Source organism: Neomonachus schauinslandi, chromosome 15, assembly GCF_002201575.2.
Source record: "Neomonachus schauinslandi chromosome 15, ASM220157v2, whole genome shotgun sequence".
Classification (NCBI taxonomy): Eukaryota; Metazoa; Chordata; class Mammalia; order Carnivora; family Phocidae; genus Neomonachus; species Neomonachus schauinslandi.
In genome coordinates this window covers 11,357,785-11,371,809 of record NC_058417.1, presented here as the reverse complement: position 1 = coordinate 11,371,809, position 14,025 = coordinate 11,357,785, and the positions used below count along the sequence as shown (strand labels likewise).

General features: G+C 47.1%; 1 protein-coding gene across 1 annotated transcript in view; it reads left to right on the top strand.

The window, feature by feature from the left end:
- Positions 1–14,025, top strand: part of GID4 (GID complex subunit 4 homolog) — a 21,768-nt gene extending 7,743 nt beyond the window's left edge. The window contains exons 3-6 of the mRNA XM_021694616.2: positions 2,592–2,699; positions 8,390–8,491; positions 10,095–10,225; positions 13,202–14,025. Of these exons, the coding sequence (XP_021550291.1) occupies positions 2,592–2,699; positions 8,390–8,491; positions 10,095–10,225; positions 13,202–13,265 (405 nt within the window). The 3' untranslated portion in view covers positions 13,266–14,025. The remainder of the gene's footprint in view (positions 1–2,591; positions 2,700–8,389; positions 8,492–10,094; positions 10,226–13,201) is intronic.

The following is a 14,025-nucleotide window of genomic DNA, read 5'->3' as shown; positions in this document are numbered from 1 at the left end:
GAGGCCCTGCAGCTGGCACAGGGCCTAGGAGCCCAGCCTTCGGGGAGTCATGGCCCGGCCCTCCACTCACTCACTAGATGGATTTGGAAGCTTCTGCCGAGGTTGGGCTAGACTCGTCTGAACCAAGGAGATAGGTCATACTAAGCAAACTCACCGAGACTGGTGTATACACGGGAGTGCTCGTTTACTCATTTCTAAAATGAGGTACGTGCATGTTCAGAAGTTCCCCCTGACTTAGTCGCCAGTTGGGTGTTAATCCCCCAGGAGGTGGGTCTACATGGAAAGCCAGACCCATCACCGCAGAGTTTTGGGGGGGCCTGGAATCCGTGTGGGGAGTGATTTGGACAACCTGAATGGCCAACAGCAGCTAGACCCACTGTAGGAAGCCCTCGCCTGCTTTGGGGGTGGGGCTTGCTGGCTACGTCTCTTCCTCTCTGACTCGTTTTCCTGATGTCCCTCCTGCAGATAGAGTTTTTCCTCTGGCTCTAAAAATTACCGCCAGTCTGGCTACAGTCAAGTGCTTGAATTTCCTGGTCCTGCCCTGAGAGAGATTTCATCTTTTTGGTAACTTCTGTACCTATTGACTCTCATTCATCAGGCAGTATTTCTTTTATTTTAATTCTCAGAGCTTGGGGGTACCTTGCAGTCACCCTGATCTAGTGCCTGAAACGTTTTCAGTGCAGAGTCAGTTCATTAGGAAAACGTGCGATTTGAGCCATAAGTATCTTCTTTGTATTGTAAGAGGACCACTTTATCATTTTCTTCTTTTCTATCTTTTTTGTGGAAGTTTTAAAAAAAATGTTAAAGTTCAAACCTCAGAAAATCCATACGTATAGCTTTCCATTTAAAATCTCAAGTCAGGTACTAACTGATACAGAACTTTCTCCCTTAGTAGTTCTTCCTAAAACAGATCAGCATAATTTAGTTTAAACTTTTATTTTATTTATTTATTTAGTTTTAAAAGATTTTATCTATTTATGAGAGAGAGGAGAGAGCACGCATGAACAGGGAGAGACAGAGAGAGGGAGAAGCAGGCTCCGCACTGAGTAGAGAGCCTGATGCGGGGTTCCACCTGACCTGAGCAGACACTTAACTGACTGAGCCACCCAGGCACCCCTATTTATTTATGTATGTATGTATGTATTTATTTATTTATTTTTAAGTACTCTCGACACCCAATGTGGGGCTCAAACTCATGACCCTGAGATCAAAAGTCACATTTCTACTGACTGAGCCAGCCAGACGCCCCTAGTTTATACCTTTAAAATCAGGTTTCCATTTAGGAAACTCCCCTTTAATTTCTTCACTCTGTATATGTAAATGTCTGTACGAGGAACCCAGCCCCCGAGTTGGGGAAAGGGGTTGTGGTTTGGCGGGGAGGGTGCTATATATTTTAGAGTTCACTGTTAAGACCACAGACGGCCTCCGTGGTGTGTAGTGAAGCAGGCCAGTCCAGAGTGGAGTGCCCGTGGCTGTGCTGTTTCCTGGGAGCTGCTGAACCAGCATGGCAGTATCTGCTAGGGGCGGCCCCAGCTACGTGGCAGGTCAAACTGAGAGACGGAGCAAAGCCATTGGAACAGATTTACTTTAAACACGTGTAGATGTTTGATGCAGAATAAGAGGGGCCTACATAGGGCCTGAAACAGAAAGTGGTACCTCTGTGGTCCCAGGGACGTTAGGGCTGTAATCCACAGTTTGCCAGGCCAGTGACCATCATTACACGTTTCCAGGAAACACCAGGGGCTGGCAGGCTGGGCTGAGGGGTTGTCCGGTTGGTCGATCAGTTGGTTGGTTTTTTACAAATGCAGAGAAATGGTAAACTTCTTAACAGTGCTAACTTTTTCTTCCATTAGTTTCTTTCAGAATCTTTGGTGCCTCCTTATTAGCAGGTGAACAAATAGCAAATAAAATTGACAAGAGTATTCTAAGCACCCAGTTAGGATGACAGCTTATTTTTTCCCCGTGTGTTTCTGTTGTGGTGATTTTCCATTGCGGATGTGATTTACATATATTTTCCTTAGTGTAGATGGCCTTAGTTCATATAATAAATGTATCCTAATATACCAAGGTATTCTGCAAAAAAAAACCCCAAACCCAAAAACCCACCCCTGGAAACCCGAAGAATGGGCACAAAAGAGACAAATGACTGAGCTAGTTTGAGAACCAGTGGCCAGGCCGTGGCGTGAGGGAGACTTAGCTGTGAACGCTGTGATTTGGGAGCATCTTTGGGTGTTTTCCTTGGAAAGTAACATCTACTTAGTTACTATCTGCTTTGTATCCTAGAATACCCAGAATTTACTTGTCTAAATTCTTTTCTGAGTGATCAGTATGTAACAAGTGAAGTCGAAGAAGGGTTCTCTGCTTCCGGCAAACTCCATAAAGTCCAAGAGACTCTCTGAGCACCTTCAATTCACGTTGACTCTGCAGCCATTAGCAGATCACTGGACCTAACTCAGTTTGGGTCATTGCTTAGCAGTGTGATCGTTTTTTCAGAGTCCCGGGAAGAAGTTAAAACCAGGTTGATTTTTCCTTTGGGAAAGGTAAAAACTCTTTTTTGACATCTTATTTTGATATTTGGATTTTTACCATAGGAGTATCCAACCCTTACGACCTTTTTTGAAGGAGAAATAATCAGCAAAAAACACCCTTTCTTAACGCGGAAGTGGGACGCAGATGAAGACGTTGATCGGAAACACTGGGTGAGTAGATATTTGTCTCCTCTGGGCCCCCCAGGCACTGCTGGAAAGCCAAGGAACTTAGCTCTCGGGGTCTTATCACTGTCCCCTGTCCTGTCCACCTGTCCACTCTTCCTTCTCATCTCCTGTATGTGGGGGAGCCCTGTGAAACATAAAGCAGTGGCCTCTGTCTTCAGGGTTAGCATGAGGTGGAGATGCAGTTTCTAGAAAGCTGCTTCTCCTGCTGGCATCTCTGTATGGGGAGAGCCCCGGGGTGGGGGGGGGGGCTTCTCACCCAGCTCCAACTCAACTTCAGCATCATCAGGATGACACTGAAAATTCCAGTTCCCCCATTTTTAACTGTCAAGTGGGGGATGTGTTCTCACTCACCAGTAGTGAACATTTTGAGACAACTTAGAGTCACTGTCCTCAAGTCTTTTCATTGGCTTTCACACAACTCAATGGATTGGTCTTCAAAAATCCATTTCTCAACCTATCATAATAGCCTTCTGACTTAGTTGACCATGGCAATGATGAATTTTGGTTTATTATTATTTTTTTAGTTTTTAGTTTTTTTTAAGATTTTATCTTTAAGTATATCCAATGTGGGGCTCGAACCTGCAGCCCTGAGATCAAGAGCCACACACTCCACCGACTGAGCTAGCCAGGTGCCCCGATGAATTTTGGTTTAACACAGAAGAAGTCTAATGTGCTCACCCTCTAAACCCACCCGAAGTGATTGTGTCAGTAATGAAGACTCTAGATGCTTCCCACTGCCCCTCTCACCTGGCTGTTCAAGCTCTCTCCTGATTCTGGCACAATAGTCCTTGGACAGGACTCCCTATTATAGACCCTTGTCCTAGTTAGCCTCACAGTAGATTAGCTGCTTTGCTTGTTAATGTTTTCCACCTGAGATAGGAAAGGAACATCTTTCAGATGCTGAGTTTCAATTACTTTAAATTATTTAATTAATTAAATTTAAACTTGAGCTTTTAAAACCATTTTTTGTAAGCTACATGTTTTGCCTGTTGTCGCAAATAGACACCGAAAGTCAGTCATTTGTGTGTGTATCTTACGAAGGAATGAACAAGATCTGAGTCTCTTAGGCTGCTCGGTTGGGGAGCTCGAGTGGGGCACGGTGGTGCCAGCATCAGGGAGCAGAGTTGGAGGGCTCCCAGCTGCCATCTGGTCCCACCCTGCCCAATGCCGGCTCTTCCCATGCTGCTCGAAGCCTCACAAGATGGCTCCTTTCTCTCTTGGATGGCCCCAGCGGGAAAGCTCTTTCTTTCTTTTTTTTAAAGATTTTATTTATTTATTTGAGAGAGAGAATGAGAGACAGAGAGCACGAGAGGGAAGAGGGCAGAGGGAGAAGCAGACCCCCTGCTGAGCAGGGAGCCCGATGCGGGACTCGATCCCGGGACTCCAGGATCATGACCTGAGCCGAAGGCAGTCGCTCAACCAACTGAGCCACCCAGGCGCCCGGGAAAGCTCTTTCTTGTACTGAACCACAGCCTGTCTTCCATCCAACTTGGTTTTCCATCTCAAATTGGTTCTACAAAAAAAGCAAGGTCTTTGAGTCAATTCTAAGCTAGGTCTGCTGCAAATCAAATACCTGGAAACCAACTGTTAGTGTTCCAGACTTCCACCAGAACAGAAAATATCTGGTTCTCCTTGGTAGGCTGAATTGAAATATTTTGAGTGACAGAAGGACAGAGAAGGCCACCCTTGATATGGTAGGATGAGGAGCTCGGCCTCTGGGCCCTTCCTCATTCAGCAGTCCGGTCACCTTTGCAGTACTCAGTTTCCCATAACTTTCCCAGCCCACTCCGGAGTCCCAGAATCCCATGTGGGATCCCTGTTTGTCAGGGACTCGAAGTGCCTGATACATGCATGCCCCGGAGATACTGCGGCTTCCGTTCCAGACCACCGCAATAAAGTGAATATTGCAATAAAGTGAGTCAAAAGAATTTTTTTGGTTTCCCAGTGCACATAAAACTTATGTTTACGTGATACTGTAGTCTATGAAGGGTGCAGTAGCATTAGGTCTAAAACAACACGTACACACCTTAATTTTAAAATACTTTATTACTAAAAAATGCTCAGCATCCTCTAAGCTTTCAGCGAATCCTAATCTTTTTGCTGGTGGAGGGTCTTGCCTCAGTGTCGATGGCTGCTGACTGATCTCGGGGGTGGTTGCCGGAGGCTCAGGTGGCAGTGGCAATTTCTCAAAATAAGACAACAATGAAGTTGACCACATTGATCGGCTCTTTGTTTCACAGACGATTTCTCTGTAGCAAGAGGTGCTGTTTGATAGCATTTTGGCCCCAGTAGAACTTCTTTCCAAATTGGAATCCATCCTCTCAAACCCTGCTGCTGCTTTATCAACTAGGTTCAGGTGATATTCTAAATCCTTTGTTGTCATTTCAGCAATCCTCACAGCATCTTCACCAGGAGTAGATTTTTATCCCAAGAAACCACATTCTTGGCTCATCCATGAGAAGCAGCTCCTCATCTGTTCAAGTGTTTTGTTTTGTTTTAAAGACTTTATTTATTTATTTGAGAGAGAATGAGAGACAGAGAGCACGAGAGGGAAGAGGGCAGAGGAGAAGCAGACCCCCTGCTGAGCAGGGAGCCCGATGTGGGACTCGATCCCGGGACTCCAGGATCATGACCTGAGCTGAAGGCAGTCGCTTAACCAACTGAGCCACCCAGGCGCCCCATCCGTTCAAGTTTTATCATGAGATTGCAGCTATTTGGTCCCATGTTCAGGCTCCACTTCTGCTTCTAGTTCTCTTGCTCTTTCCACCACATCTTCAGTGACTTCCTTCACTGAAGTCTTGAACCCCTCAAAGTCATCTATAGGGTTGGACTTGACTTCGTCCAAACTCCTGTTCATGTTGATATTTCGAGCTCTTCCCACGAATCAACAAATATTCCTAATGGCACCTAGAATGACGAATCCTTTCCAGAAGGTCTTCGATTTACTTTGTCCAGCCCCATCAGAGGAGTCACTATCTATGGCAGCTACAGTCTTAAGTGTATTTCTTAAATAAGAAGACTTGAAAGTTGAAATGACTCCTTGATCCACAGGCTGCAGAGTGGACGTTGTGTTAGCAGGCCTGATCACAACATAAATCTCACTGTCCATCTCCATCGGAGCTCTTGGATGACAAGGTGCATTGTTAATGAACAATAATATCTTTTTTTATTATGTTCACTTGGCTACTGTATAGTACATCATTAGTTTCTGATGTAGCGTTCAGTGATTCATTAGTTGCGTGTAACACCCAGTGCTCATCACAACATGTGCCCTCCTTAATATCCATCACCTGGCTACCCCATCCCCCGACCCCCCAAACAGTATTTTGAAAGGAATCTTGTTTTCTGAGAAGTCTCAATGTTGGGCTTTAAATACTGAGTAAATCGTGTTGTAAACAGATATGTTGTCATCCAGACTTTGGTCCATTTTTAGAGCACGGGCAGAGTAGATTTAGCATAATTCCTAAGGGTCCTAGGATTCTCAGAATGGTCAATGAGCATTGGCTTCAACTTAAAGTCACCAGCTGCATGAGCCTCTAGCAAGAGAGTCAGCCTGACCTTTGAAGCTTTGAAGCCAGACATTGACTGCTCCTCTCTAGCTATAGAAGTTCTAGATGGCATCTTCGTCCAATACCAAGCTGTTTCATCTACGCTGAAAATCTGTTATTTGGTGTAGTGTAGTTGTTTAGTGTAGCGTATTCATTATCTTAATGAAGTTCTAGAATCTTCTGGAGAACTTGCTGCAGCTTCTACATCAGCACTTGCTACTTCACCCTGCACATTTGCGTTATGGAGACGGCTTCTTTCCTCAATCCTCCTGAACCAACCTCTGCTAGTTTCAGACTCTTCTTCTGCAGCTTCTTCACCTCTCAGCCTTCACAGAATTGAAGGGAGTTAGGGCCTTGCTCTGCGTTAGGCTTTGGCTTAAGGGAATGTTGGGGCTGGTTTGACCTTCTCTCCAGACCACTAAACCTTTCTCCACATCAAAGCCTGCTTTGTTATCATTCATGTGTTCACTGGAGTGGCACTTTCCCTTTCCTTCAAGAACTTTTCCTTTGCATTCACAACTTGGCTCACTGGGCCAAGAGGCCTCACTTTCAGCCCTGTCTCAGCTTCTGAGAGGTCTTCCTCACTAAGCTCAATCATTTCTAGCTTTTGATTTCAAGTGAGAGACATAGGACTCTTCCTTTCTCTTGAACATTCACAGGCCGTTGTAGGATTATTACTTGGCCTCATTTCGATATTGCTGTGTCTCAGGGAAGAGGGAGGCCTGAGGAGAGGGAGAGAGATGGGGGATGGCCAGTCAGTGGAGCAGTGAGAACACAGACATTTATTGATGAAGTTTCCTATCTTATATGGGGGCAGTTTGTGGTGCCCCAAAACAATGGCATTAGATCACAGATCACCATAACAGATACAAGAGTAATGAAAAAGTTTGAAACGTTGCGAGGATTACCAAAATGTGACACAGAGACACGAGGTGAGCAAATGCTGTTGGAAAAATTGTGCCAATCGACTTACTCGACACAGGGTTGCCACGAACCTTCAATTTATAAAAAAAAAAAAGTACTATCTGGGGGCGCCTACGTGGCTCAGTTGGTTAAGCGTCCAACTCTTGGTTTTGGCTCAGGTCGTGATCTCAGGGTCATGAGATCGAGCCCCACGTTGGGTTCCACGCTCAGCGTAGAGTCTGCTTGAGTTTCTCTCTCCCCCTCCCTCTGCCACCCTGACAAATAAATAAATAAATCTTTTTTAAAAAATGCAATATCTGCAAAGAGCAATAAAGTGAAGTACAATAAAACCAGGACTGCCTGTAAATTGGAATCAGAGACATTGTTTTTCACCTTCAAGTTTTCCTGAGTGATATTTAAAGTTGGTATCATGGTGGTACCCTAAAGTCAAGATTCTATATACTTAATCCAGTTAGAATAGAGATATACATGTGACAAATTCTGAGTTAATACTTCTGTATCTTAAACTTTATTTTTTATAAAATAATGCATACTTATTTTTAAATATTTGAGTAAACAGAAAAGCAAAGGGAAAAAAACATCTATAATAACAATACCCAAAGTTAAAACAGATATTAACCTTTTTTCTTTCTTTTTTTTTTTTTTACAAAAATAGGATCATGAGACACAGTTTTGTAACCTATTTCTGGTCTCCTTTTTTAAAAGGACTTAATCATATATTACCCATTTCCTGTTTCTACTTCACTGGCTGGCCCTAAGCCACATTCCTGTGTCAGAGGACCCCGCTTTAGTAAACCCCTCTCTCCCTTCGGGGTGATGTGCTGGCTCTAAGTTATTCTGCATGGCTCATGTTGATTCACTTATAGAGATCTTCTCGCTAATCCTTCCTGGCTTTGCTTGTGGTAAGGTGTTCTGAGAAAAGGCTCCCGGAATCTCATCCGTTCCCAGCCCCGGGCCTTTCCCTGGACCACATTAACTAGGCAGGCATAGCCCCATGGTGCCTCGGCTGGAGGCCAGGCCCGAGTTCACTGGTGGGGACCTCAGGCTCCCTTCCCCAGTCCTCAGCGTTTGCTGCTCTTATGGGCGCATCCAACAGCCATCACACCTTTGCGAAGGTGCTTGCTGCTGGGCGCAGAAGGGCAGTGGTGACCCCAGCCTCCCCCTCCGTCGATTGGTCCTCATGCTCAATTTTTTTGCTTTCAGGGCAAGTTTCTGGCTTTTTATCAGTATGCAAAATCATTTAATTCAGATGACTTTGATTATGAAGAGCTGAAGAATGGGGATTATGTCTTCATGAGGTGGAAGGTAAGGTCCCAGCCCAGCCAGAGCCTGCATTCTATCCAGCACCCCTCCTGCTCCCCAGGTCCAGTGCTTCATTACAGTTTGTCTCCGTGGAGTGCCTTTACACACTCATAAAAAGCAGGCACGGCTCCAGGCCACACTGGCCAACTGCTGCCATGCAAGACGGTTTGTCTTTGGTGACGCCATTTGGTGGTTAGCAGATAAATTCATGGCTGGGGGCGGGGGCGGTGTGGTCACCCTCAGCACCTTCGACTCTCCAGGTTGAGTCACCCCCGGCGTTCTCTGGACTCAGAGGAAGACCAGAGTTGGGCCCCGTCATTTCCTACTCTCAGCTGAGAGCCCGTGTTAAGTGGCTCTTCCCTCACCACGTCCTAGCCAAGCTTCAGTGCCGTCTCAGCTTGTCTGGTTCCCTCTGGCAGGAAATGAGGGACCAGGAATGGAATTTGGGTTTTCCACTCAGCAGCCCTCCGAGAACTCCATCTGGCTGGACTCGCGAGATTGGCTTTGGGCTGACAAGGCTTTTGTGTTCCCTCTTTTGATAGCCTGGTAATTACTGTGTTCCAGCCGCAGGCTAGCAAAATCATGAAGTGGGTTTGTGACATCACTTTGTGAACGGACACCCACTTCCAACCCCTGGTCCCCAGTCTGCAGGAAAAAGCTGTTTTATCTTGAAACCTTGCCAGCTTTCATGCAAGCGAGTCATTTAGAGGAGTTATTCCCAATCTTTAGTTTGTACGGCTAATAATTTGGGGTTGGGGGCGGGGTCATCACTTTTTGCAGAGATGCTGGCCAGGTGCAAAGAGTAAAAGTTGAGTCCGCCCTCATGAGCTTGCTGTCTGGTATTTGGAAATGTGCCAGCTAATAAAGTACTAAAGGAAGTATCTTGCAAGGTCCTAATTTTAAAATTAATTTTTAAAAACTAGCATTTCAGAGGTTGAAGAAAGGGACGGAGAGTGTCTTAAAAAAACAAAACAGTGGAGTTGTTTGGTCTCCAAAGACCTTCTCAGTGTGACTCACTATGGGCTCTCAGTGGACCTCTTGGGGCCGTGAGGCCACTGACCTCATCTTCCTGGAAGAGTAGGTGCCCAGATGTAGCCTTTCAGCTTGGCCGTAGCCAGAGATCATAAGCTCGCCTCTTCCCAAGGCGCCCGAGCAAGAATAGTACCGTTCTGATGGCTGTGGATGAGGTGTCGAGCTTTTTGAGGAGCTGTTACGGGGGCAGTTGGTGCTTGGTCTGCCCTCAGAAGGCAGAGGCGATCAGGAACCCAGCACCAGTTCCTGGGGTGGAGCAGAAACTTCCTCTTCCTGGGTCGTTCTGTCTGTGGGCTCTGAAAGGTAGGTAGGTATCGATTCATTTTCAAGACGTGTGGACCGTAGAACCTTCTCTTCATTGCCGATCTCAGTGAGCTCAAGACACAGGCTACTGCGTTAGTTATCTAGAATGCTGTTGACAGATGGGGTTGAAACGCAGATGTCCGCCGTCGTCCAGCAAGCCTGGGCAAGGCCATGTGACACTGGAACCCGAGAACCACCTGAAGGCTAACGGGGAGCCCCAGACGTGGCTGGAGCACGCCGTCTGTTACTGACCTCCTCCATCTGTGTGCAGGAACAGTTCCTGGTCCCAGATCACACGATCAAAGACATCAGCGGTGCCTCCTTTGCTGGGTTCTATTACATCTGCTTCCAGAAGTCGGCAGCCTCCATAGAAGGCTACTATTACCATAGGAGTTCAGAATGGTAAGGCACCCCAGAGGCGAAGGGGGCGGCTTGCTGCCCGGGCTCTCCCTTCGCTTGCCGAATCCAAAAGAAAACCTCTCCCCCTGTCTCTGCGTAGCTTTTATGCTCTATCTGCATGTGGAGGGCCTCTTTGAATGATCTCAGCTGCCCGTGGAGGGGCTCCTATCCCTAACCACAGAGCAGAGTAAATAAGATGAAACCAAAGTGCTCAATAAAGGAACTCACTGCTCAAAGCTTGCAAGCAGTTCTGTATTATCAGCAGTGTTTCTCCCAACCTTGGCTGCTCTTGTATTTCCTCCCACATTTAATCAGTAACTACAGTGTAAGCTCCAGCTATGGACAGGGTGAGTTTTGCTGTTAGCAGCCTTTCTAATTTTGTGGTCACATCCCTTAGATGCCGGCCCCACCCACTCTTGATCTCAGTCTAGTGACCGGGGTCCCCATGGGAGCTGACGGTCCTGCCCTGTGTTTCATCTGAGGTGAAGGACTGAGTGCCACCGCAAGCGCTAGCTTTTCTCACCTTTCTGGGGACTCTCCTGCCCCGTCACTGCTGCTCCAAGCACCTTGCTGTACCTGAAGAAGGAACCCTATCACAAAATACCTGATTTCCTCTCCGAACGTAGAAACACCGTATTCCCTTCCAGCTGTTTTATAGTTCGGTGACTTGCGAGTGATGCTTCCCTGGCTTGACTCAAGTTCCTTGTTCACTGGCAGCAGAATGATATCTGCAAATAAATGCCCTTGAGCTCAGCGCAGTCTCCGCTCCCCTGAGAGCCACAATTGCTGAAACCAGGGTTTCAGTAATTGCTCTGTTTTCAAAGGAGTTTTTAAAACCTGTTATATCCTTTTTTAAATAACAGCTTTATTGAGAGAATTCACATACCATACAATTTGCTCATTGAAAGCATACAGTTCGGTCGTCCTGAATATTCACGGTTGTGCGGCCATCACCCCAATCAATTTTAAATGCTCCCACCACCACCACGAGAAACCCTGTTCCCCTTAGCCCCATCCCCTCCTAGCCCGAGGCAGCCAGCTACTAACCGACTTCTATACAGACGTGCCTATTCTGGATATTTTCTATAAAGGGAACAACACACACTATGAAGCTCCTTTGTGTCAGGTTTCTTACCCTCAGCCTAATGCTCAGAAGGTTCGGCCATGTGGCAGCATGGATCAGCCCTTTGTTTTTATTGCTGAATAATTTTCCGTGGTGTGGATGTACAGTAGCCCCTCCTTATCTGCGGTTTTGCCTTCCGCTGTTTCAGTTATCCGCGGTCAGCCGTAGTCCAGAAGCGGATGGTAGTCGGGGGTGGCCCAGCACTCGGTCACATGCCTGCCTCACTCACCTCACCTCATCTCCTCATGCAGGCATGTTCTCACCTCCCATCCTCACAGCAGGAAGGGTGAGACTACAGCACAAGAAGGTCTTTTGAGGGGCGCCTGGGTGGCTCAGTCGTTGGGCGCCTGCCTTCGGCTCGGGTCATGATCCCAGCGTTCTGGGATCGGGCCCCGTATCGGGCTCCCCGCTCGGCGGGAAGCCTGCCTCTCCCCTCTCCACTCCCCCTGCCTGTGCTCCTCTCTCACTGTGTCTCTCTCTGTCAAATGGAGAAATAAAATCTTTAAAAAAAAAAAAAAAAGATCTTTTGAGACAGAGACCACATTCACGTAACTTTTATTGCCCAATATTGTTATAACTATTCTGTTTTACTATTAGTGATTGTGGTTCTTCTCTTACTGTGCCTAACTTATAAATTATACTTTATCACAAGTTTACGCACATAGCGTCTGTAGGGTTCAGTACTATGCACGGTTTTTGGCATCCACTGGGGGTACTTGAACGAATCCACCACAGATAAGGGGGTACTGCTGTACCACATTTTATTTATTTATTTATTTATCCATTCATCAGTTGATGGGTTATTTCCACCTTCTGCCTATTGTGATTAATGCTACTGATTGTGTAAGTATCTGTTTGAGTTTCTGCTTTAATTCCTTCGGGCATATAGCCGGGAGTGGAATTGCTGGGTCCTATGGTCATTCTCTGACTTTTTAAGGAACTGCCAAAGTGTGTGATGCACCAGGGTTCCAGTTTCTCGACATCCTCCCCAACGCTTGTTATGATGTCTTTACAATTACAGCTACCCTTGTGGTTATGAAGTGGGGTCTCATGGTTTTGATTTGCATATTCTGATGGCTGATGCATTATCTTGATTTTTCTTTTTTAAATTTTTTTGGGGTGAGAAATAAACTGCTTTTTCCTGTGCTCCTCCTCATGCCCACGTGAAACAAGTAAGGGGAGAGCTAGCATCTACCCCATGTACTCTGATTGTCCCCCGGGGGGGTTATCATCCCTGTGTGTGGATTGTCCCCGCCTCTGTTTCTCCTTCATCTGCTTAACTCCTCAGAGCACCTACCAACGGGGCAAAAACAAACACCTCAGAACTCTGATGTTCTCAAGCCTCGTAGCCATGTCTAGGGAGGCGAGAAAATGAAGGTGAATGGTAACATAAGCTTCGGGGTTAGCTGGGAAGTCTCTGTATTCCGTGAGAAGTGGGGAGTGCCTATGCTCCCCATACAGTTCCAGCCTGATGTTCCCGGAGCAGCTGAGGTGCTACATGTCAGAGAGAGGCAGAGTGGAGGGCGAGGATGAGGCCCAGGGCCCAGGGCTTCGGTCCGCATCTTCTCCCAGAGCTTACTCTGCCTCTCCTTTCATAAAACATACCATAACTGCCTCATGGTCAGAGCACGAGACCTAAAAGCAGCTCCTCTTACACAGAGCTCAGGAGGATTAACCAAAGAACCAGAAAGAGAACCAAACATGGTGCAGCCGAAGAGGTCTGAGATGCACCTGTGATCCGGTTCCAGCCTGGGGCTCGCCGGGCGCTCCGGTGGTAGGGAGGGGGTTCTGCACCTCTCTTTGGTTTTCAGGCTGCTTAGACCGCCTCCCGTTTTCTCTCTCTCCCCGCACTGCAGGTATCAGTCCCTCAACCTAACGCATGTTCCTGAACACAGCGCACCCATCTATGAATTCCGGTGACAGCGGTTCAGAGCAGGAACTAAATAAAACTGAACTTGGCAAAAAAAAAAAAAAAAAAAAGAACTTTGCCAAGAAAATTGTGTACCTGCCAGAACCAGGAGAACGTGTGTTCCTGTTTCTTCACGAGCAGATTCGCATCAGAAGGCATGAATGTTAACCCACAGAATCCAAGGAGCATGGCCAACCAGCAGGCAGGCAGAGGGAATGTTCTCTGTTCTTCCTCCCTCTCTGAGGCAGTTTGGTCTTAATCTGTTTTTAAGCTACCTTAAATGCACTTTTCCTTGCTGCACAGCTAACTTCTGTATCACCGAAAGGCCCATTCCTCCCTCCATCCCCACCTCCAACCAAGTAGAAGGTCAGCGCCCCCCAGTCACCCTCAGCCTTGGTGCTCAGTGGTCTCTGCCCAGGCCCCAGCCCTGCGCGCTGCCCCTCTTCCCCACCCCCAGTTGCTTAGTCTGGTAGCTCAAGAGAAGGCAGAGCCCCAGCACACGTGTGCCCCCCCTGCCCTGAGCTCTGTGCAGGGAATCGGGGCGCTGCAGCAGCATCCGCCAATGAAACGGGAGGCAGAGGCTGCTTCACGGGGTCACCTGGCGCTGCCCAGCCCTGCCGCGTTAGTCAGTGGCTGGCAGGTTTCCCCTGGGCCCACCATCGGGGATCACTGAATTTAAGGCTTCCGGATCCCTGGCAGGAACAGATTCCAATCCTGCTTTACTCAGCACGTTTGCTCCAAACTTTTTGAACTTGAGGGCAATACTAAACT